The 23,860-nt window shown below is 36.0% G+C and overlaps 3 protein-coding genes across 3 annotated transcripts; 2 read left to right on the top strand and 1 right to left on the bottom strand.

The window, feature by feature from the left end:
* The first annotated feature begins 5,631 nt into the window (after positions 1-5,631).
* On the top strand, positions 5,632-6,531 carry LOC141702378 (uncharacterized). The gene has a single exon (XM_074506075.1). The coding sequence runs from the start codon at positions 5,632-5,634 to the stop codon at positions 6,529-6,531; it is 900 nt and encodes a 299-aa protein (XP_074362176.1).
* A 1,185-nt stretch (positions 6,532-7,716) lies between these two features.
* Positions 7,717-8,391, top strand: LOC141702377 (putative mitochondrial protein AtMg00310). The gene has a single exon (XM_074506074.1). It carries the CDS (start codon positions 7,717-7,719, stop codon positions 8,389-8,391), a length of 675 nt encoding a protein of 224 aa, XP_074362175.1.
* Positions 8,392-11,293: 2,902 nt separating this feature from the next.
* Positions 11,294-13,463, bottom strand: LOC141702376 (protein NUCLEAR FUSION DEFECTIVE 4-like). The gene is made up of 2 exons (XM_074506073.1): positions 12,121-13,463; positions 11,294-11,938 (listed from the first exon to the last, which is right to left on the bottom strand). The coding sequence occupies exons 1-2, from the start codon at positions 13,293-13,295 to the stop codon at positions 11,536-11,538; spliced, it is 1,578 nt and encodes a 525-aa protein (XP_074362174.1). The 5' UTR covers positions 13,296-13,463; the 3' UTR covers positions 11,294-11,535.
* Positions 13,464-23,860: the final 10,397 nt, after the last annotated feature.

The following is a 23,860-nucleotide window of genomic DNA, read 5'->3' as shown; positions in this document are numbered from 1 at the left end:
ACGGTTCTTGTGGTGATGATGGTTTTCACCGTGGTAGATCCTTGAGCAAAATGAGCAGCAATTTGTTAACATTCTTGGCAAAGTGAAGAAATAAAGTTGAAATCTCATATATTTATAGAGGATAGGAGAGAGAAAGGGGAAGCGACACGTGTCACCATCTCAGAGGACGACACGAATCCCTACGCTAGTTGTCTTACAGCTGTCATGGGTTTAAAACACATGACCGTTGAAAGGAATGCGAGGCGGAGTGGTGTGACCTCGTGGGCTCGCACTTGCGGGGCCATAAAAGCTAATATTTGAAAATTCTTAGCCTCAAGATGCGACCAAAAATTTTGGGGGTAGTTGTTATGCCCGCTTTCGGTCATGGGCCCTAAACAGGTCCCGTGGGTACATTTAATGGATGGGCTCTCATATGTGAGTTGGGCTCTCATATGTGAGCTAGAATTATGGATTCATGTGACTTGGGCCAACACATGCGAGCTAGGCTCGTGACGTGCGAACTGGGCTCGTGACGTGCGAGTTGGGCTCTCACATAAGAGTTGGACTCTCGCTTGTGAGCTGCGCTCTCACATGTGAGCCGGTGGGCTCTCACATGAGAGCTGGGCTCTCACTTGTGAGCCGGTGGGCTCTCACATGAGAGATGGGCTCTAACATGTGGTCTGGGCTCTCACATGAGAGTTGGGCTCTCACTTGTGAGCCAGTGGGCTCTCACATGAGAGCTGGACTCTCACTTGTGAGCCGACGGGCTCTCACATGAGAGTTGGGCTCTCACTTGTGAGCTGCTAGGCTCTCATATGTGAGCCGGTGGGCTCTCATATGCGAGCGGGGCCCATGAGCCCACATCTTGTGGAAAATAAAGGAAACATCATATTTATTAATTGAGAAGGAAAGCGGTGCGGGCCTAGGTGACCAGGTCGGCCCACATTAAAGGACTTTGTGTGCAATATGAAAAGTGACTCATAGACGACTGAGTTGCTCATAAATTTTGGGACCAACACGGGTTATTACTACAATTACGGGAAGAAATGCGGAGATGCCGCGAGATTGTAGGAAGCGTGTGGAGTCGGTCGAGATTTCCGTGACTAATTGGCTGAAAGCCTGACTTTATCATTGGCTTGGACTACACGGGTTGAAGAACCCTAACCCTGGCCTATGTGACTTGTTCCCCAATAACTACGTGGGGCTTGATCCCTATAAATAGGGTACATAGACACTTGTATGAGACATGAGTCGATACTTGATAAAGAATAACACAAACTATATTCTTTCTTAAGGAGTCAACATACAAGCTCAGCCACCACCACAAAACAACCTTCCTCCGCCTTCGAACACCGTCCTTGATCCTTGTTCCGACCATCAACCTCCATAACACTGTTATACGAAATTCTCCCTATAACAATCTATATGCTAGAGACTGATGCGCGACTAGATTTTTTAGTTTAACCCAGTTGCTTGTTTCAGGTTCTTTTCTAGTTTGACTCGCCAAAAGTAACATAACTACTGTCATATGTAATTTCTAATTTTTATGGCATCTTTATATAACTTGCATATTTCACATTGATTAATCAATTTATTTATAACGCAAGCCAAATTGGGCCCAAATTTGAATATCAAAAAATAGATCAAGTGGATAAAGTGGATATAAAAGTTTAATAATATCAACAAATAATTTGTCAGTTAAACTAGTTATTTAACCCGTGTAAGGCACGGGTAAGTTTTATAATAATTATTATTTTTCTTAAAATATTAGATATATCTACATATCGACATTTTGACATTATAATTTTTTGTAATATTAATGATCCCCTTTATTTAATTATTCTTTTAAATATAAAATTTCGATATTTCTTACATTGATATGAGTTTTTTTTAATCTATGTAACCCGCAGCTGCTACATATAATAATTCAATAGGAAAGATGACTGAAAAATTATATGTATATATATTGTTACATGCATGTGTATTATCTATTTTATAATTTAATTTTCATGATACGTAATTATGATTATTTTATGAATGACTCTTTATATTAATTTGCATGTGTATTCGTCATTCTAAATTCATTAACAAATTTCTTCACATACTAATTACAATTGATGCATATTAAATTTGATATTTATGAAAACTCTAGTTTGACTCTGCTTATCTTTAGTTTTGATCGAACGATATTCTAATAATATTCTATGGTATCGTTACCATTAATAATATTTTACATTTTTTGTACTCAAGTGCACTAACTCTAACAACGATTTTACTTAAATATAATCGGTATAATGAATATATTCCCTCAAAATGATAAATTTTAAACATTGTGTTATCGATTTGTGTTAATATTATAATATGATAAATATAATTAATGTAAAATACTAAAATGTTAGTATAAATAATTAAATTGTAATGCTTATATGTAATAAAGACTAATACATGTATATTAAATTCAATTACTATAAAAAAAATATAATTAATACATACGCATTAAATAAAAATGTCATTGGTATATAATAATATGGGGGCAATATAGTAATTTCAACATGCACAAAATGTCTCATAAATCCCCTATATTATTTTCTAATGACTTTTCATATTGATCTACATATGTATTCGCTCCAAATTTATTAACAAATTTCTTCAGCCTACGATTAACAATCATTGTCATAATAAATTCGCCATTTATGAAAACTCCAGTTAGACTCTATTTATGTTTAATTTTGGTCGAACGATGTTCTTATCATAATTTCCATTACCTCTACCAGTAAAATCTTTTTTTACATTTTTCGTGCTCAAATCTACTAATTTTACTAGCGTTGTTTTCCTTGAATATCGATGTAATGAATATATCCCCTCAATATAATAAATTTCAAATATTATGTTATCAATCAGTGTTAAAATTATAATGAGATAAATGTTAAATTAATATAAAGTATTAAATTGTTAATATAAATAATAAAATTATAATGATTAGATGTAATAGTGACTAATTAATACATGTACATAAATTAGATCTACTTAATACATGTACATAAATTAGATATAATTAATACATGCGCATTAAATATAATATCATTACCATATTATAATATGAGGGTAAAATAATAATTTCAAAAGGAATAAAATGTCTCACAAACCCCCTATTTACTCTATTATATATACTAACCTATAACCCGTGCGATGCACGGACTGATTATAATAATTATTATTTTATTATTTTTTATTATATAAAATTAAATTATAGCATATAGTAAATATATATTATTGAAATTCATGACAAAGTTAATAATTTATATATCATGTTATTGACAAATTCAAATTTTAAATAATTAAAATAATAAAAAGTCTTCTGCGCTTATCGGAGCAGTGTATGCGGTTGATTTGGTGTATGCAAGTGATGTGACAAAGATTTTTTTTAATTTTTTCTTGATTTGTTAATAAATTGTTATTTTTAAATTTGAATTAATAAAATTAATTTTGGAAGTATTTGGTTCCCTACGAAAAAGGTGAAAAAGAAGTTGTGTGCGATTAGAAATCAAGTAAGATTATCCTTCAAAGAGTTTGTAATTATATCAAATATATAATTTAATTTTTTTAAAATAAAATATATTTATTTTAACTTTATTTTAAAAAATATTAATAATTATTTTAGAAATGTGTTAAGCAACATATCAAATAAAATCATGTTACATTTATAAGAGTATAGTATAGGCAATAGATTTTCAGCCATAAACATTAGCAGGGAAAGATTTGGTGGAATGATGAATAATTGAAACTTGAAAGTGAAGGGCGCAGCAAATATAGGTAATGAAATTAATTGGTAGTAAAGGTGGGCATACACGCCAAATGCTAACAAAGAGATTGATGACGAAATTAACATAATTATATAAGGTACTAAGAAACGTTATGTACAGTTTAGCATTTTTTATATAGTAGCCTATAACCCGTTCGATACACGGATTGTTTTTAATATTTGATATTTTTTAATAATAAATTTTATAATATAATTTTTAATAGTTGAAAAATAAATCGAAGAATATAATAAATTATAACAATATATATTTTATAATAATTTGAGACTTGACTGAAAATAAATAATATAATATATTGTTTAAATAAATAATATAAAAGTTTAAATATAATAAGCTGTTGACGGGGTTCGAACCCTAAATTCATGAGAGCAGTTTAAATATTAATATAATAATATTTTATTATTATATCCAATGGTTCTCATTTTTCTTATTTGTCGTACTGTAACGAGCAATTACCAAAAAACTGTACCGAGTAACTATCAAATAGAGGGAGGGTGTTCTGCTTATAATAGTATAGTATAGAAAGAAAAGTGAATACTAGTCAAAAGAAGTTTTCTCTCCCTTCTGAGTGAGAGTTTTGTTTTCTCTTCGTTCATGCTTAAATCTAGAGTGTGAATCGTGAGAGCTTCGTTATTATGGCTCGTTATAATGATTTAAACGATCAATTTAATGGGCTAGAGATAGATGATGAGGAGAATTCTGCATTTGTCTTTGGGGATGAGGTTATAGAGGAGACAAATAAATATGATCTCTGTATGGTAGGGAGATTCTTAACGGAGAAACATATTAATATCAATGCTATGAAGACTAAAATGGCCGACGTTTGGAGACCGGCTATGGGGATCAACATTAAGGAGTTAGAACCTGGGATTTTTCTATTTCAATTTTATCATAAGGAGGACATGAATTGGGTCCTGAAAGGAGGGTCGTGGTCCTTCGATAATGCCATGTTGGTGATGGCTGAGATTCCGAATGGTGAGGATCCAGTAAATGTTCCACTATGGCATGTCAACATGTGGGTGCAGATTTTCGATCTTCCAACTGGGTTCATGTCAGAGGGAGTAGGTAAGCAATTGGGGAATATTCTGAGTGAATTCTTGGAGTATGACAGCAAAAACAACTCTGGAATATGGAGAGAGTTTATGCGCATTAGGGTAAGATTGGACGTCAGGAAACCTCTAGAGCGCCGGAAGAAACTGATGAAGAAGAATGGTGGGGAAGGCATGGTCTCTTGTAAGTATGAAAGGCTCGGTGAATTATGTTTTACGTGTGGCTTGTTAACTCATACAGAAAGGTATTGTCGCAAGTTTCTCAATGGTGTTAATAATGAAGTCAACAAAGAATGGGGAAGCTGGCTAAGAGCCGCACCTAGAAGGAATGGAGGTCCGGCGAAAAGTCGGTGGTTGAGGGAGGAGGATGACAAAGGGTGGGAGGCGCATCAGGGGCGCTACAGCTCATTTCCGAAATCAGGGGAAGTCAGTAGCGAGAAAGGTGGTAATAGCATGATTGTAGGAGATTTCAGTAGGCAAGAGAAGCATGATTTAAGGGATAATAATAATCCCTTAATTATAGATAGACAAGTTGGAGGATCTATGAGGGAAAATTCAAATTCGAATGAATTAGATGGGCCGGATATTGAGGAGCTGGATGGGCTCCAAATTACGGAACGAAAAAGAATGAAGGGTGGCCCAGAAAGCTATGAAACTATGGACACTCCTGGTGGGCTTGGGTTTACTAATAAAAATAAAGATGTAGTACTTTCTGAATTGGATTGTGCAGCATCAAACAACTCTGAACTGGCTAAGCTTGCTCAGCAAGCTAGCCGGACGTTATGAATGCTATAAGTTGGAACTGCAGGGGACTGGGGAATTCCCGTGCAGTTCGTGCTCTTAGGGACGTTGTCAAGTCCTATAATCCCAGTATAGTTTTTCTGATGGAAACACTTTCTATTAAGGAGAGAATTGAGAAGTTACGTGGCAAGCTAGGGTATGATAATCAATGGGTAGTGGATAGCATTGGTAGAGGAGGGGGTCTTGCTCTAATTTGGAAGAATAGTGTGAAGTGTACGGTGATTGGTTCTGGAAATAACTTTATCGATGTTAGTATAACAAACGCTAATGGCTCAGAATGGAGGATGACAGGGTTTTATGGTTTTCCAGAACGTGCTCGTAGAAAAGCATCTTGGGACCTGCTGAAACAACTATCTGGTAAGTCTGATCTTCCATGGATAGTGATGGGCGACTTCAATGATATGATAAATATCGAGGACAGGAAAGGACCTCATGATCATCCTCAGGCACTATTAGATGGGTTTAAACAAACCATTGAATCATGTGGCCTAATAGAGTTGGATCTCATGGGAGGTAGCTTCACCTGGGAGAAGAGTAGAGGCACTCGTGACTGGGTGCGAGGGAGAATATATAGGGCGTTTGCTTCTGGTGATTGGTGGAACCTGTTTCCTTTGTGTAAACTGACAGTGCATCATTGTGTCTACTCGGATCATGACCCAATCCAACTGGACATGTATAACACTGAGCATGCTAAGAAAAAATTCAGGTTTCGTTTTGAGAACGTTTGGTTAAGGGAACAAAAATTCCACGAGGAAGTTGCAGCTTACTGGAAGCACTTAAAACCAAGTCACTTTCTTCCTAAGCTTCTAGAGCTATCATCTTTTATAAATAAATGGGGGAGAAGATTCTTTAATAAGTTTCGACAGAAAATTATTGAGTAGAAGAAGCAAGTTTTAAAGTATGAGGACTGTGCAGATGATGACAGAACGGGCAAGTACTTTACAGAGAAGAAAATTATGGAAGATTTCATGCTTAGTGAGGAGTTATATTGGCAACAACGGGCCAAATCGTGTTGGCTACAGGATGGTGACTCGAACTCAAAATATTTCCACGCTTATGCCACTAGTAGGCGTAAGAAAAGTCAAGTTTCATATCTCAGGAATGATAGTGGGGAAGAAATCAGGGAGCACGAGGAGATGTGTGAGATTGTGATTAAGTATTTCAAGAAGATTTTTGGAGGGGAAGAGGATATTCAGAGGAATGTGATGGAAATAAGTGAGGTGGTTATAACAGATGTTCAGAATTGTAGCCTTATAGAGGAGCTTAACATGGAAGAACTTTCAGCTGCTATCAAGCAAATGCACCCGAATAAGAGTGATGGTCCAGATGGACTTAATCCTGCATTCTATCAACACTTCTGGGGCTTATTTGGAAACGATGTCTTCCAGTGCTGTAAACAGTGGATGAACGAGTTGGCATTTCCTCTTGATTTAAATCATACAAATATTGTTTTAATCCCCAAAAAAGACAATGCGGATGATATGAAAGATCTGCGACCCATAGCACTTTGTAATTTGCTATATAAGGTTTTAGCCAAGGTCCTAGCTAACCGGTTAAAAGGCATTTTTCCTGACATCATTACTGATAATCAATCGGCTTTCGTCCCTGGTAGAAATATAACGGACAATGTATTGGTAGCTTTTGAATTGTTGCACTACATGAAGCAAAAGAAAAAAGGAGCTGAAGGAGAGGTCGCCCTCAAGTTGGACGTTAGTAAAGCTTATGATAGAGTGGATTGGGGTTTTTTATTTCATCAAATGAGGAAGCTAGGGTTTGACAATAAATGGATTGCTTGGATACGTCTCTGTGTTACAACAGTGACATATTCTATTAGTTTCAATGGCTCTCAGCTTGGCCCCATTAATCCGTCCAGGGGACTTCGTCAAGGAGATCCGTTATCTCCGTATTTATTCTTGTTCTGTGTGGAGGGTCTATCACGCATGTTGAGTAAATCAGCTGAGGAAGGTAGTATAAATGGTTGCAAAATCTGTCCTCAATCTTCGGCCGTATCTCATTTACTTTTTGCGGACGACAGCTTCCTCTTTTGCAAAGCTACAGCATAGGAGATGATGACAATAAAATCAATTCTTCAAAGGTACGAATTACAGTCAGGACAGGCCATTAATCTCCCAAAATCTGGGATCTATTTTAGCTCTAATGTACGGCTGGACAAACAGGAAGAGTTGAAGAATATTGTGGGAGTATACAATGATCTGAGTTCAGGCAAGTATCTAGGGCTGCCGTCCTTAATAGGTCGTTCGAAAAAGATGGTGTTCAACTATTTAAAGGATCGGTTGTGGAACAAAATACAGGGGTGGAGTGCAAAGTGCCTGTCAAAGGCAGGTAAAGCTATATTACTTCGTACAGTGGCTCAAGCTATTCCTTCTTACGCTATGTCGTGCTTTATGCTCCCAAAAACATTATGTAATGACCTTGAAAAAATGATGAATAGCTATTGGTGGGGCTCTCAAAATAATAACGGGAAAGACATAAAATGGGCTTCTTGGACCAATATGAGTATGGCTAAAGAGAGTGGTGGTTTAGCTTTTCGTGATCTTCAAGGCTTTAACATCGCACTTCTCGGTAAGCAGTGTTGGAATCTTTTGAATAATCCTTGTTCTCTGGTAGTTCGGGTCTTTAAGGCTAGATATTATCCGGATACTAGCCTGTTTGCGGCGAGTCGAGGAGGGGGTGTTAGCTTTGTCTGGTCCGGGTTGTGGCAAGCTAAAGCATTTTGGTAGGGGAAATACAGCCCAAAATCGGGTTACAAGTTCTGGCAACAGCATTTTGGTAGGGGAAAAGAAATCGAAGAGAGCAAAGGTTGGGGTAGGTTATGGCAGATTCAGGTTCCGCAGAAAATAAAAATGTTTCTATGGAGGATTTGTAGAAACTATATCCATGTTCGTATATTGTTGAGAGGGAAAGGAGTCAATATTCCTATCTTATGCCCGGTTTGTGGAGTTGACGTTGAACATCTCCGACATATATTCCTTGAGTGCAGCTTTGTAGTAGGTTGTTGGAATGAACTAGGCTTGGGATTTGACAACTCGCAAATCTTTTCTTGCTCGGAATGGTTACTTCAAAAGCTGGCAGTAGAACCTCTTGATAGGTTAGCTCAGATAGCAACAGTACTCTGGGGAATTTGGTCAGCAAGGAATTTGAAGGTATGGCATTCCAAGAGCTTAACGACACAGTTGGCAATGCAATGGGGTATTCTACAGGTCAAACAATGGAGGGACAACCAACAGTTGAAACTAGATCACCTCAGAACTGTTGTGAATACCGAGAAGAAGGTAAGACTAACATGACAACCTCCAACTGTAGGTCGATTGAAAGTAAACGTGGATGCTCATGTGGTTGTAGGAACTCAGTGGTACTCTTGTGGGCTTGTTCTTAGAGATCATATGGGGAACTTAATGCGTGCTAAGACGCACAAATATGCAGGTGAGGTACCTGTGGTCGAAGTGGAAGCTAGTGCTGTTCTGGAAGCTATTGGGTGGATTAATGAATTGGGATTACAGAATGTGGACATAGAAAGTGACTCCCTCATCACGGTCCAGACAATCAACAAGGAATCAGAAAATTACTTAGAGGCCGGAATAGTGTTTCGTGAATGCTGTAATATGTTGAAAGCTCGTAAGGATGTTACGCTTTCATTTGCTAAAAAGCAAGCTAACAAGGTAGCTCATTTAGTTGCTAGAGTGCCTTGTAATGTTAGTTGCTTTATTGATTTTATAACTCCTCCACATTCTGTGTTGGAGTAACTTGTAAGAGAACACTTATTTGAGTAATTTATAAAAAAACCAGTTTCAAAAAAAAAATAGTATAGTATAGATAGATAGATTATAATCTAAAAATATAAACCGGCATCCTTTTCACAATCAACGAATAGTCGAATAATTTGCTAATTAATTTTTAGCCATAAACATTAGCAGGAAAGATTTGGTAAAGAGTAATGGATAGTTGAAAGTTGAAAGTCATGAAGGCAACATATTTAGTTAAAGAAATTAATTGGTAACGGTGGGCATGCACGCCAAATGCTAACAAAGAGATTGATGATATCATGTGTGTGTGTTTAATCAGAATGCCCCCACTATTACATTAGGATTAGATTAGGCGTGGTTGAGAGATTAAATTTATGAGCAACTGATTGTTTTGTGACTTGTGAACAACGGCTACTGAGAACACCGCGCAGTGAAGTATATCGAATTATGTACGCATGCAGGTCTTATTCGAAAGGACACGAAGAATGAGACTAACATTGCGGCCAGCCTTAACCTCACGTATACGCTGCAAGCAACATATTTTTGTTCTTGTTTACAGAGAACACGTATATCCGTGTCCCTTCTTAAAACCGCAGCTTCATCAAATATATTATACTCGGTTTTGTAAATAGATATGTGCATGATTCATGAATAGACAGAATGGTTGTACAATTATGGCTTACCAGTTGCGTTCCATACTTCCATTCCATCCACAAAAAAGGAGTTGGTTCAAGGTATTGATGAATGCTACGAATGAAAATTGATGTATGTATCAAGGTGATCACGTCAGAGGTGAACGCGACGTTGAATGTGCATGTACTCGACTCACAATCACAAACGTAACTACATATTTTATGATGTTCCTTGTCCATTGTTCCAGGAAAGTTTCAATCAAGTATTGATTATTATCAAAATTATCGAAAATACTCATTTTTCTAAAAAAAATTGACGATTTTTGCTATCTTCTAAAAATATAATTATAACCAAATATATAATTAGTGGAATCAAGTTTTTTAGTTACATTTGAGGTTTGATTGTATTTGAGCTTACATCTTATTACATGGTGTCGATTTTGCAACTAGTTGCGAAAATCCGTATTTTTAAAAAAAATGTCATATTTTCACAAATAAAAATTAAAAATAACGTATTTTAAAAAAAAAACTTATGCAGAGGATGTCTGGCTTATTTATGAAAAAAACTCAAAAATGCACACATTGCTTGCTTGGGTATCCCAAATAAGTAGTTTATTGGCAAGCCAGTAAATACTTATCGACGAGTGTTTGTCGACCCAACTTATAAATTAAATTTACAACTTATAAGCTAATAAATTCAATGTTAGTAACGACGTACATTATCTCAACTATTTTGAATTTTTTTTATTAATGTTAGTTTTAAATATATGTTTGTAAATATTATTTGAATTAAAATTCACAAGTTTATATAATTGTATTTAAAAATTATTTATTATAATTCATTTAAGTAAAAAAATATTCTAACTTATAAATAAACTATTCAAACACTTATTTAATTTATAAGTTTTCATCTATTTATCAGTTATAAATAACTTATGCATTTTAAGTTATAAATTATTTATTTTAAAAATTTTCAAACATAAACTTTCTTCTTTCGGGAAAAAATAAACATCTCCCTAATATTTTGTCTACAACAAAGACGTGAATATGTAAAATTTTCAAATATAAGTCCTCTTCTAACAGAAAGAAAAATCGGTAAAAATGGCCCATAGTTTATTTTAACCGCACCTAAATAAACATCTCCCTAATATTTTGTCTACAACAATTACAAAGACGTGAATATGTAATTTTTCCAAATACAAGTCCTCTGCAGGCAAAAAGAAAAATCGGTAAAAATGGCCCATAATTTATTTTAACCGCACCTTCGTAATTATCATAAATAGTATAAACAAAGTATAAATACACAAACATCACTTACGATCCAGTTTGTATACACATTAGTTGTCACTTGGAATACATAATCAACGTATTACAAACGTAATTGCATGGTGTTAAGCTTCTTCTATCTAAACTATTGGTTCAATTATTACAAGAGTACAACTTCTTAGTTCGCAAGTATGGACTAATTACAGACCTAATTATTGCATTACTACAACTTGTTAGTCCGCGAGTGTAGAATTAGAGCTAACAAACTTCCTAAACAACAAAGTGAGCCCCATATCATAAAACTTGTTTGGTAACATGTCATGCCCATGCACTTACCAACGTCGGTGTTTCGTCGGTACAGCACCGCAGCTGTGTTGCCGAAAATGAACGATCCGATTGGAATGTTAATGATTAAAATGTTATGGTTAATTGCAAAATGTTTTGCTCCAAAGAGCTCTCTAGTTGTAGACACGGAAATCGTGGATATAGCTCCGGTTGATAAGCTTATAATGGCTGTACTGATGTAGAGGGAGATGTTGCTGTTTATTAGTAGGACGAAGAAGGCTCCGCTCATCGGTGCCATCATCATCGCCATTGTTCCCGCTCTTGAACCCATGTAGTTTGTCCTGAAATTTATACTGAAATTTCTTAGCAACGTAGTAAATTTGTCGTAAATTTAACTCTAAGAAGGAGCATCAATACGCAAATAGATTTTTGAGTCACTTTGCTGCGAATACATTTGTAGAACAGAACTGTTAGCTGGTTTACGATCAGTCTAAATCACAAGATAAAATCTATTAAAACCAACCTGGTGAAGTAGTGTTCGAGGAGAGATGGAACGAGACGTCCGAAGAAGCAAAATGAAGACGACAGAGAGACCAAAGTAGTAGTCCTAGCGTGACCCCGGGACTCTGCAACTTGTCCCAGATTGTTCAAATAAACCAGCCCAAGTGTAGCACCAAATAAATAAACAAAAAAGTATAACCAGAAATCTGCCTGTTTTAGCATCAACTTTGGTTCAATCTCCTCGGCTAAGTCATCACTATTTATCCCACCCTTTTTCACTGTACTATTTTCCAGAGGCGGTGCTTCATTCACCTGTTCTTCTGTCGGAAAACTGCAGACTTTCCTCTGCCTGACCCAACACTTGTTCTGCACGTTTTCTCTGATTTTCTCGACCACAGGAACCAAAAGTGGGAACACGACAACTAATAGTATGATACCGATAAATATAAACAACTGAGGAAGTCTACTAGATGATAAAGTCGAAACCCCTAAGCTACTACTAATCACAGCATAAGTCCCGGTAACTATAGTTATCAAAAACATCAAGACAAATCCAGATGATAATTTTCTGCTACAAGAATACCATGATCCACTGCCAGAATCACCAACATTTGTTGATCTGGCCACAACAGGTGCCACGATTAAACAAACTATAAAAGGTAAAATAGAATTCAACAAAAGATATCCTCTTGCTTTTCCATCAGACGAGAATTTGGCGAACATGACATCAACAATGTCTGCATAAATCTTTGCACTTAAGCCTTGATAGCTAGTGGACAATCCCAAAGCAAGTTGCATATCCAACGGAAAATTTTGAATAGTAAGAATATAGCACACGGTGTTAATCCAGCAAATGCTATTCCCTGCTACCATTGTTAATAAAAAGACAAGCCAATATGGTGTTGTAGTCTGGGCATGCAAGTTTGTTAGAAAGAAATATTGCACGCCATAACCAATCATTCCGATTAAAGAACCGATCATGAGTACAATCCATAAGGGAAGATTAGCTGCAGCGACACCAGAGAACCATGCAAGGATTTTTCCAGCATCGGAAGCGAAGGCTAGGTTGTTAAGTTGAAGTTGTGACAAGTTAAGAAGGTGTTTGAGCTGCGAAGAGTAAGCTGGAAAGTTGGAATTGGTGCCACTTATAGATTGAAGCCATATAGTAGCAACCAAACTAAGCCATTGTGTAGACATAGTTAGATAATAACTAGATTTGAGTATAAAAAATTATTGTGGGGGGGGTGTTTTTTTTTATAAGGGAAGGGAAGCAAGTGAAGTCTAGTGTGAAAGTGAATATGCAACAAAAGTGATGGAGTAATGAGATACGATACCCTCTATGGTCTATGTGTTTAGGGGGAATTGAAACAGAGCCTTAGTTTTTGTACTATGGCCACCTAGTAATGCAGAGCCACAAGCGTGTCCATTGTGGTAATTAGGATGCAGATGTGGATGTTTAGCGTCCGTAAAGTTGCACACTGTACCCGCTACAACCTCTACGCACCAACCTACCATTGCATCACCATCACTGCATTAATACATACAGCTTTGTAAATTCTTCAAGTCCCATTGTACATGGGATTATAAGACGTTTGCATGTCATCACTTGGTGCTCATTGTTTCGTCTATGCATAATACATTTCTCATTGAACATGATAAGATAACTCAAGTGATTAAGGACTTATTTTTTGTCGTCTCTGGGTTCGATTCTCGCTCACTATGAGTTTCTTAAAGTCCCATTGTACATGGGATTGTTAGATGTTTGAATATCATCGCTTGGTGTTCATTGTTTCGTCTATGCATAATTAATACCCGTCTCATTCAGAAACATACACCCAAATTAAGTATATAGGACATCAATGAAATCTTGATTTTTCGAGACCGTAATGGTACACAAAATTCAATTGCATTCACCTCAATAGACTCTTGTTTGTTTAGAATGCAGATTAATTCACAGTTGATTCGAATTCTCGATGTTTTCCATGTGAGTTTGGAATCTAATCCGAATTATACATGCAGCTGGGTCAGTGTTTCAGCGCAGCGTTTCAGCGTCTTGTACACTACTTACGATTTTTTTAGTTTTGGGATGGGCGGCATAGAATATGCGAGCAGAAAACTGCCAACAAATTGTGAAGAATCATAAATTAAGTAGTTTCCTAAGTTGAGATGAAAGAAAGAAAGAAAGAAAGGACATGAAAGCATCATACCTAGACTTTTATTAAGAGATACGTACCTAAGATGGTCTTTCAGCAGTACAGTGAGGTGGATCAAACTTTATTTCCGAGTGATACTTGCTCTTTAAAGAGTCAATTTACCTTGATCAATAAACCTGTCGTGCCCGAATATTAAATTCGTTCTTTATTCAATTGTCCAACCGAACTAGTGACTATATATCTATAAGAACTCCCAAAGGGGTTTTTCCTTTATAAACGGGCTTATCGGGCCTTTTCACAAGTATTACAAAATTATTACAATTAGATCTTTTTGGGATTTATTCCTTTAATCCAAGATCCAACATTTGTCCCCGTAACATCTTTAGATTTGCTTTTTGGATATTTTGGATCCTGAAATTTGGATATTTAGAGATGAGATGAGAACATGATCGAGGTTAGCGTATAAATGAGAATAAGTATATATATAAAATAGGAATAAAAATAAATAAATAAATAAAAATAAAAATAAAAACAAGGATATAACTGCTTTATTTTTTATTTTTTATTATTTTATTTAAAAAAAAACATATATATCTGCTTTTTTCCTTTATTTTAGAGCCTGTTTGAAGGTAGGCGTTTTTTACTGTTCGGTTTCCTCCCGGCTATCAAAAGATGCAACACCTTTCTTTCTTTTCCGTCTGCTACCACTCCTGTAAGTTCTTCTTCTTCTTATTCTACATCCTTTCTCTTTTTATTAAGTGTAGGCTCTGTGTAAAATCTTGGGTAATAGTTTATTTTTTAAGTCACGATGGTTGGGGTGAGTTCTTCTTTTTCTATATACACTATCTCCCATCGTGACCCTGGAAAGAGGCCTCTCGAGTAGGGTGATCAAGAATCTTGCTGGAATCTAAATAATTTGGAGTTCCCGAATTTGACTTAATGTGGTTCCTTCGATTTTTTGGAAGAAGTTGAGTTCTTGAAGGGTGTACCCAAGGGTCCGCTTCCCTCACCTCCATTGAGTCCTCGTATATTAGAGTTTAGGAATGGGATCGTAGAGGAAAGTTTCCGGTTAGGTAGAGAGGAGTTTGCGGATAAGTCGAGTCCCAACTATCCGAGCCATTACATCACCAAAGATCCGCCGCTGAGTAAGTTAAAGGCGTATATTGATTTGGAAAACGGGTATCGATATCGTGTGTCGGCTGCAGATGAGCGTGGGTGGATGACGCATGAATTCGGGATGCATCGTATACCGATGATTTTATTCCATTTTGGGCTTCGGTTGCCGATGCATCCCTTCTTCTTGGCGATGTACGAGGCGATTGGATGTGGGGTCGGCCAGTTGACGCCTAACTCCATCGCCTAGCTTAGTGGGTTTGTCGCTTTATGTTGTGATAGGAACCGGATCCCTTCGTTGAAGTTATTCTTCTCGATATACGGGGTATGATATCTTGATAGTCAGGTTTACTTTGATTCTCGCCATAAAAGAATGAAGATTGTCAGTGTGAGATCTTCGAATTTCGGGTATCACGCCAAGTGGTTATATGTTGGGGGTCGGACTTGGAGTTTGTAAAGCCCGGTAGGAAGATTAGCCAGGGCCCGATAGATTACTTAAATAACTTGGAGAAATATGACACGAACTATTTGGAAGAATTTCATGGGTCGAGGTCGGTGTACACCCATTTACATTTGAAAGACCTTAGGTTTCTGGAGATGCATGATTGTAAGGGGGATGTTTTTTATGGTTTCCTTTTGCGTATTAAATGTTTATTGCTATGCAAACGATATAACTTTCCGTCTTTTCTTCGTTATTGTGATTTGTCTTACAGCTTGACTGACTTATTCTTCTTTTTTTGCATCTCAGTGGCTGGAGCTTCTTTAAAGAGGATCTTGAATAACGACGTTCGGGAAAAGATGGACAAAGCGATGTTGCTTCTTGTGTAGCGAGCATCGAGGAAGACTGCTAACGTAACCAAACTCGGTCCGTCGGGTGTTAGCCATTCTGTCTCGATAGAGCTGCTAGATGATCAGGGGAACAAAGTTATGGTAGACCAAGGCAAAGTTGTGTCAGATGTCGATCCCGTGGGTGCCAATCCTCGAAAACGGCATCATCGCAAAGTGGACGGGGAAGATGTTGGTGGGGCTGATGTTATTGGACCTGACGCGGCAGTCAGCGGAGTGAACAAGCCTCTGACGCTGGTCGGTAATCGTGTTTTGATGACTAATACCGTCGACCCCTGAATACAGAGAGAAGCTGTTAGGGTCGAGATTGAGCCTGTGGAGCGTTGGGCGAGTGGGTCCACTGTGCCTTTGAGAGCTTTTAAGGTTTTCAACCTTCCTCAAGATGTTGTGGTATATGATGGCAGGCGTCGAGATGAGCTTGTTGATCGATACAAAAGGAGAGCTGGCCGGGTATTTTTTTTTCCACTTGAGATTGATCAAGTGGATTGATCCACGTTGGTTACATTTCTTTATGTTTACTGGTGGTCATACAAACTTATTACCGAATTGGAATTCCTGTCTATAGATAGAAATTAAAAAAGTAGTAAATTAATAAAATGATTGCTACAAAAAAGAAATTTTCGACTCTGACTCTCCCACTCCAGTCATTGTTTTTCTTTCTGTTACTTCGAAAGTAGCTGCTTCAGCTTCAGCCACCACTTGGGATTCATGTTATTGAGGCTATTGAGGAGTTAAAAGAACGAAATGCTCAAAAAGTTCAGAAATTCAGGCACATGATAGATAGATTGAATGAAGTGCATGAAGCTCAGACTATTAATTTAAAGAGAAAATAAGGACTTATGGTGGTTGCAGTGTTCAGTTTATTCTATATGATGATCAATATTGCTTTTACTTTTGTTATGACTAACAGTGTTGCTAAGGATTATGAATTTGATGACTATGCTCCATTGTGGCTCAGGCTTCTTCATCAGCCAATCATAACACTTATTTAACAACTACAATTATTGATGAATGATTATATTAAAATATAGGTCCATATACATTGTTGACAAATACAATTATTGACAAGTATTATTTTTATCTTTTTAATCTCCTCTATGTGTTTGTTGAAGGTGTAGTCAGTGATGACCCTAGATGTCAACCATAAGCACATCCTCATTCATATTCCCTTGTACTCTTTTCATGTATTCCTATATAGGTGTATGACACAAGACCTATGTTCTACTTCAGGAAACACAACCTCTAATTCATATATGAATCCATGTGAGTATGTTAGTATAAGTTAAAGTTGGAGCATTATTAAAAGTTAAATGTAAAGTCAGTTAAGTGGTACTTTTTGCATATCAATGATAAGGGTGAAGGCTCCATCATTTTTAATTCCAAGATCACTTCTGATATTTAATAAAAATCAATTCCAATTATTATTGTTGTCAGCTTCAACTACACACCATGCTATGAGGGGTACATTTCATCATTGTCATCGGTACCCACAGTAGCGAGTAGTTTCCCTCCACAAGGCTCATTCATGTAGCAGCCATCTAGTCCCACAAATGGTCTACACCCAATTCTAAATCATTTTTTAATTGGACAAAAACATGTATAAAACCTCTTGAAATTTTTTATGCCCTTCACCAACTCTTGATTTTAAGTAATGATTTGTATTGTACTCTCAGGCATAACTGTGACGCACTCCAAACTCGGGTCAGAAGTTTGGGGTCCACAACACACACACACAATATATAAACCTGTATATGACATATTATAGGCAAAGACCCTACTTTACACAACCACGGATCGCAACAGGTCAAAGTATGAAAATAAGCCACAACCTTAACTTTTATTACATCGTACCAAATCCCAACTAATTTAACTTACAAATGATAATGAAAATTTTTCTTACAATCTTGCGTAACTCAACTATAATATAAAGCTCCTGCTAGCTCGATCCAACTCGTCTGGTAATCCTAGCTCGCACATTGGACTAGGAAACCTCGCTATCAATTATTTCCTTTTTAACTGTAGAATACATAAACAGATTCGCAAGAGTGAGCTAACTAGCACCTGCAAGTCATAATAACAGTAACTGATGTTAAACAGTGATCAATTGAAATGATTCAGAAGATTTAAGTTTCTTATTAAACAAACATTAGAATTGGATATTTATTTTAAATTTAAAAATCATTTTTAGGCTGCTGATCATTCACGCACTAACCCCGAGCAAGGCACACAACTCTGCTCTTTAAACAAGATCCAAAGGCACACATTGGCCTAATTCGCCATGAATCTGGTCTGACTTCGAATCTGGTCCACATAAAGAAAACTATCCAATTCTAAAACAGTTCAGTATGATAAATAATATAATTCAATAAAACAGGATCATAATCAATAATGATAAAACATTTGTATAAAAGTGTAATACAATTCATGAATATCATAAGGGTATATCAAGGTATGTATGAGGAATGGCTATCAGCCTTTAGGAGAATCAAGTATTAGATGAACAATGATTTCATTAGGTTTAGTTCTTTGATGTTACAAGGTATGTTTTGTAAAAGACATGCATGTACTTTAACAAGACTAAGACATCTTGTCAACCCTAAGTAAGTTGTACTGTTATCTTAATTTATATTTTGTACTTGTAACACTTAAAGTCTGTAAAAATGCAAAGGAGTAGACTGGAGTCTTTTTCCAGAAACAGTATCAAGCCTAAGAATTCTATCTGGAAGAAGATCAAGAAGATCATGCCTCAGAAGAATTTTGAAGAAGATTGAAGTTGAATAAATCTGTTTGGAGAAAAATATTCAAAGTCAAGATCTCTACAAGTCACATATTTAATGTTATAGATAAGTCATTCGAGAACTCCAGAATGGCTTATCGAGAAGTCATGAAAGCTACTAAAGAACTCAGGAAGATATCGACAAGCCAAATTGAAAAACTGAAGATTGGACATATCGACAAGTCATTTCTTCACTAGAGAACTCAGAGTTATCGACAAGTATACATTCAGTAGAGAACTCTGAGTTATCGATAAATCAAGTTCCACTAGAAAACTCAGAGATATCGATAAGTCAAAATTCACTAGAGAACTCTGAGATATCGACAAGGTAAATTTTGACTTGAGAACTCTGAGATATCGACAAGTCAAGAAGCCACTAGAGAACTAAGACTTATCGATAAGTCAAAGTGTAGATGTGAAGACTAGAGATCTCGACAAGCTGAAGACCTCTACAAGCCAAACTAAATATGGAGTGCTAGAGATCTCGATAAGCCTATATACTTATAGAGATGTCAAGTGTTCTATATACCTAAACTGGAGATCTCGATGTACAGTCTCAAAGTACAAGGTTGTAGATCAGTTCAATATCCAAGATAAACAATCAACAAACAATCCAATAGCTGGATTGACAAGTCTACAAAAAGCAGCTTGAAGAGTGTGCAAGATCAATGGCAAAGATTAACTGACAGAGGAAGATTAAAGTGAACACGAGATGCTAAAGATATGCTAAGCCAGAAATGGAAGATCTGCTTTTCTATAAATAGAAATGACAAGTGACAGTTTAAAAAAGCTAATAGCATGTTTTATTATCCACCGTGTAAACCAGCAGTTAACTGAGTTACTGAGTTATAAAGTTAACACCGGTCCTTAGTCAGTTGTAATAATTTAGATCAGATTTCTTGTAACACTCTCAAGTAGAAGCTAAGCTCTTTATCAACAAAGAGCCTAGAAATTTTGTAGCAAAACAGTCTTAATTTTAATATAAAATTAAGTGAGTTTTGAATATTTGTGTTCTTTATTTTTCTGCAAGTTTAAATTCTGTATGAACACATTTCTCTACAACAATCAATTTACTTTGTTCAACCATAAACATTCAAGAAAAGCTCAAAAATAGTAAAACACATTCACCCCCCCCCCCCTCTGTGTGTTATTCATTTCCTAACAAGTGGTATCAGAGCAAAATCTGAAAGTAAACAGATTTAAGATCTTGGAAGAATGAATACACAGAAAATCAGTAGCATCAAAATTCCTACCTTTGACAAAGCTAACTACACTCTTTGGAAAAATAAAATGATGTTGTTCATCAAGATGGCCAATCCACTCTACATTCATATCCTCAAGAATGGACCCTTCATTCCTATGGTTAGAGTTGAGGAATCTATAGATGGAGACATGGTTATCCCAGCTCATTTTACTCCAAAAGATCTTTCTGAGTATTCTGACCCTGACAAGGAGAAAGTCTCCCTGGATAGTAGCTTGCAATTAATATTGATTGAGTCACTTGACAAAGTGATGTACAACAACATTGTCAACTGTGACACTGCCAAGCAAATATGGGAAAAGATTGAGATACTCTGTGAAGAAACTGAAGAAGTTAGGTCAAACTAAAGAAGAATATTGATTTCACAGTATGAGGGTTTTATGGCAAATCCGAAGGAAAGTATTACAGATGTGTTTGAAAGGTTTAACAAGCTGATAAATGACTTGCAGCTTCATGAAAAATATTATGAAGTTGAAGAAGTGAACTTGAAGTTCTTGCTTACTCTCCCTGATCATTTGGAACAGAAAATCTCATCAATCAGGGAAGGGAGAGACTTGAGCAGAATAACTTGGGAAGTTCTATATGGAATTCTCAAAACATATGAACTAGAGATGATTCAAAGGCAATCATTGAGATCTGGTCAGGGACATGTTGTGGATGGTTCAAGTGCCTTAATTATAAATGAAAGCCAAACATCTAATGATGAACCAAGATCTCAAACTCCAGTTGCCTCAACAAGTGAGCAAAGAACAAATGATTCACAGGAGAAAGTCATTCTGGAATTGAAAAAAGATGAGTTTTATACTCTTGAAGAACTAAATGAGCTAGATCAGTCAATGGCCTATTTAGCTAGGAAATTCTCTAATATTAGAGTAAAGAAGCCAAGATACTTCAAGAATAAAGGACAGTCCTTCAACAAAGACAGCAGCTGGAAGGAAAAAGGAAAGTACAATTCTGATAGCAAGAATGGCTACAAAACTGGATCTGTTGATAGATCTATTGTAAGATGCTTCAATTGTGATGAACAAGGCCACTTTACTACAGAATGCAGGAAACCCAAGAAAGTAAAGAAAGACAAGGCTTATCTTGAACTTGAAGCAAAGTATGAAACTCTTCTAAGGAAACAGCAAAGTAAATTTATATTGCAGAGGGTAAAAGTTGGGATGACTCTGAAAATGATGAAGATGATGAATTTAGAAATTATGCAGTCATGACCGTGGAGCAAGGAGAATCATCCTCATCTAAATCACAGACACCAACTCTTACCACTATTGATTAAAATATGAATCAATACAAGGAAATTGTTGAAAAAATAAGCACAGAAATGTTTCACATTCACACAAGCATGGTTATTGCTAATGAAGAAGTTAGCAGATTAACAAAGATAAATGAGATGAAGATGATGAATTTGGAAATTATGCAGTCATGACCGTGGAGCAAGGAGAATCATCCTCATCTAAATCACAGACACCAACTCTTACCACTATTGATTTAAATATGAATCAATACAAGGAAATTGTTGAAAAAATAAGCACATAAATGTTTCACATTCACACAAGCATGGTTGTTGCTAATGAAGAAGTTAGCAGATTAACAAAGATAAATGAGAAGCTTGAAAGTGAGAAGCAAGAAACTGAATTATTGTTGGTGGAGCTTGAAGCTTTAAAACAAGAAAATGCTTATCTAAAGAACAAGCTCAAGTGTGCAAATGAAATTGAAGCAGTGCTCAGGGAGAAGCTGGAAAAGAATGAAGTGAAGATGAAATCTTTCAGGAATGCATCTGAACTGGTCGGACAGTATCATGAGAAGAATAAGTCGTGTGCAAACATTGCTATTGGCCTTGACTATGATGTCATGAATGATAAAAAGAAGATTGTATATGACAAAGGGAAAGCAAAGAAAACTGAGAATGCTCCAACCTTTTTGAAAGAGGTTAATGCACCTATATTCAAAGCATGTAAAGTCAACCTCAGTGAAGAAGAATTGATTATCAAGCAAAAAATTGTTGATGAAGATAAAGAGAAGAAAACTGAAAAATCAGTTCAGTCTTCCAATACTAAAGAAAAGCTCATGAACAAAAAAAGTCCCAAGACTCCTGTTAAAAAAACCAAAACTGAAGATGTAAGAAAGAAAAGGATAAATAGAAATGGGAAAATAGGGATAAACAAAAGCAATAATTTTGCTTATGTTGCAAATGCTCCTAGAAAGAAGTGTGAAAAATGTGGCTCTACAAATCATCTAACTCACCTTTGTAAAAAGGTTATTAGCAAGCTAACTGAAGGAACTTGCAAATACAATGAAGCAAATTCAAATGATCCATATTCATTCTGTGACAAGTTTGATTGCATTCCTTGCAACTTGAAAGTAATGAAGAGTTGCCACAAACTGAGAGTAGACATTAAAGAAACAAGAAATGAGTCCACATCAGAAGAAAAACGTGCACAACAGTCACTGAATTCTATCTTTTCTAAAATAACTCATTCTACTTCTGCTGAACAAGTTACTAAGAAGAAACCCAACACTGCTTGGGTTTCCAAACACACTTAAGACTCATTGTGTGCAAGGCATAGTGTAGAGAGTCATCTGGATCATAGACAGTAGATGTTCCAGGTATATGACATTGTTACTAAACCTTTGGATGAAGCAACTCTCACTAGATTTGTAAGTGAAATTGGAATGCTTAACTTTTCATCCTAAGGCAAGAACTCAGCTAATGTTTTGCAGCAGATTAATCTCCAGTAAATCAAAATTAATTTGATTAAATTTGAAATTAACTGAAATATGAATTATAAATATTTCATAAATCTCTGCATATTTCTATTTCAAATTCAAATTCAACTTGGAATTTTTCAAATTCTAAGTAAACTGCTCAGTTGTTAATTTACACTTTCAATGTGTAAAATTAAAATAAGGCAGAATTACAAAAACCAAAAAGTATATAGAGAACTGAGTTCTCGATAAGTAAAAATTGACTTCTCGACAAGTCATTTTAAGACTTCTCGAGTGAGTCCTCGATAAGTTAATTCACTGACTTCTCGAGTGACTTCTTGATAGGCTTAAAAATGACCTATCGATAAGTTCTTGTAGAGTTCTTGTTAGTCGCTAAACATGCGCTAATATTACATGCAAGTATACACGTTCGCAAGTAGTATAAGATATAAATCAGATTCGATCCCACAGAGACTGTATTGGTTAACTAATCAACTCATGCACTTAAGCAACAATGTATGGTTATTATTCAATGCTAAGACGATAACAAAGTAAGGTTGTTTATAACTAAGAATTAAACTAAATATTATAACTACGAGAATAAGATTGACTGATTAATATATATGACAAACATTGGATTCTAACTTCATTAATTACTTCATTCAATAGCCTTATTGTTCTTAACCTTAGCATGCAATGGTGATGACACTGATCAGACAACACGAAACTGATAAACGCCAACTTTCGTTGCACGAGTATCATTCTACCAGACATCCACAAAAGAGATAGAAGTTGAATAGGCACCAATTATATTGAGACCCTATATGTCTATAGAATTTGACAACATAACGGTTTAAGCACAAGTTATCTATCTTGATTACATAGGGCAAGTAAGATGATTAAA

Source organism: Apium graveolens, unplaced genomic scaffold (assembly GCF_009905375.1).
Source record: "Apium graveolens cultivar Ventura unplaced genomic scaffold, ASM990537v1 ctg4959, whole genome shotgun sequence".
Lineage (NCBI taxonomy): Eukaryota > Viridiplantae > Streptophyta > Magnoliopsida > Apiales > Apiaceae > Apium > Apium graveolens.
This window is presented reverse-complemented; position numbering and strand designations above follow the sequence as displayed.

What these genes read in the sequence shown, in the direction of transcription:
- LOC141702378 (XM_074506075.1), top strand. Translation starts at nt 5,632, where the DNA reads ATGAATGCTATAAGTTGGAACTGCAGGGGACTGGGGAATTCCCGTGCA.
- LOC141702377 (XM_074506074.1), top strand. Translation starts at nt 7,717, where the DNA reads ATGATGACAATAAAATCAATTCTTCAAAGGTACGAATTACAGTCAGGA.
- LOC141702376 (XM_074506073.1), bottom strand. Translation starts at nt 13,295, where the DNA reads ATGTCTACACAATGGCTTAGTTTGGTTGCTACTATATGGCTTCAATCT. An exon ending in CTCGAACACTACTTCACCAG is followed by an intron (nt 11,939 to 12,120) that starts GTTGGTTTTAAT and finishes TATAAATTTCAG; the next exon opens with GACAAACTACATGGGTTCAA.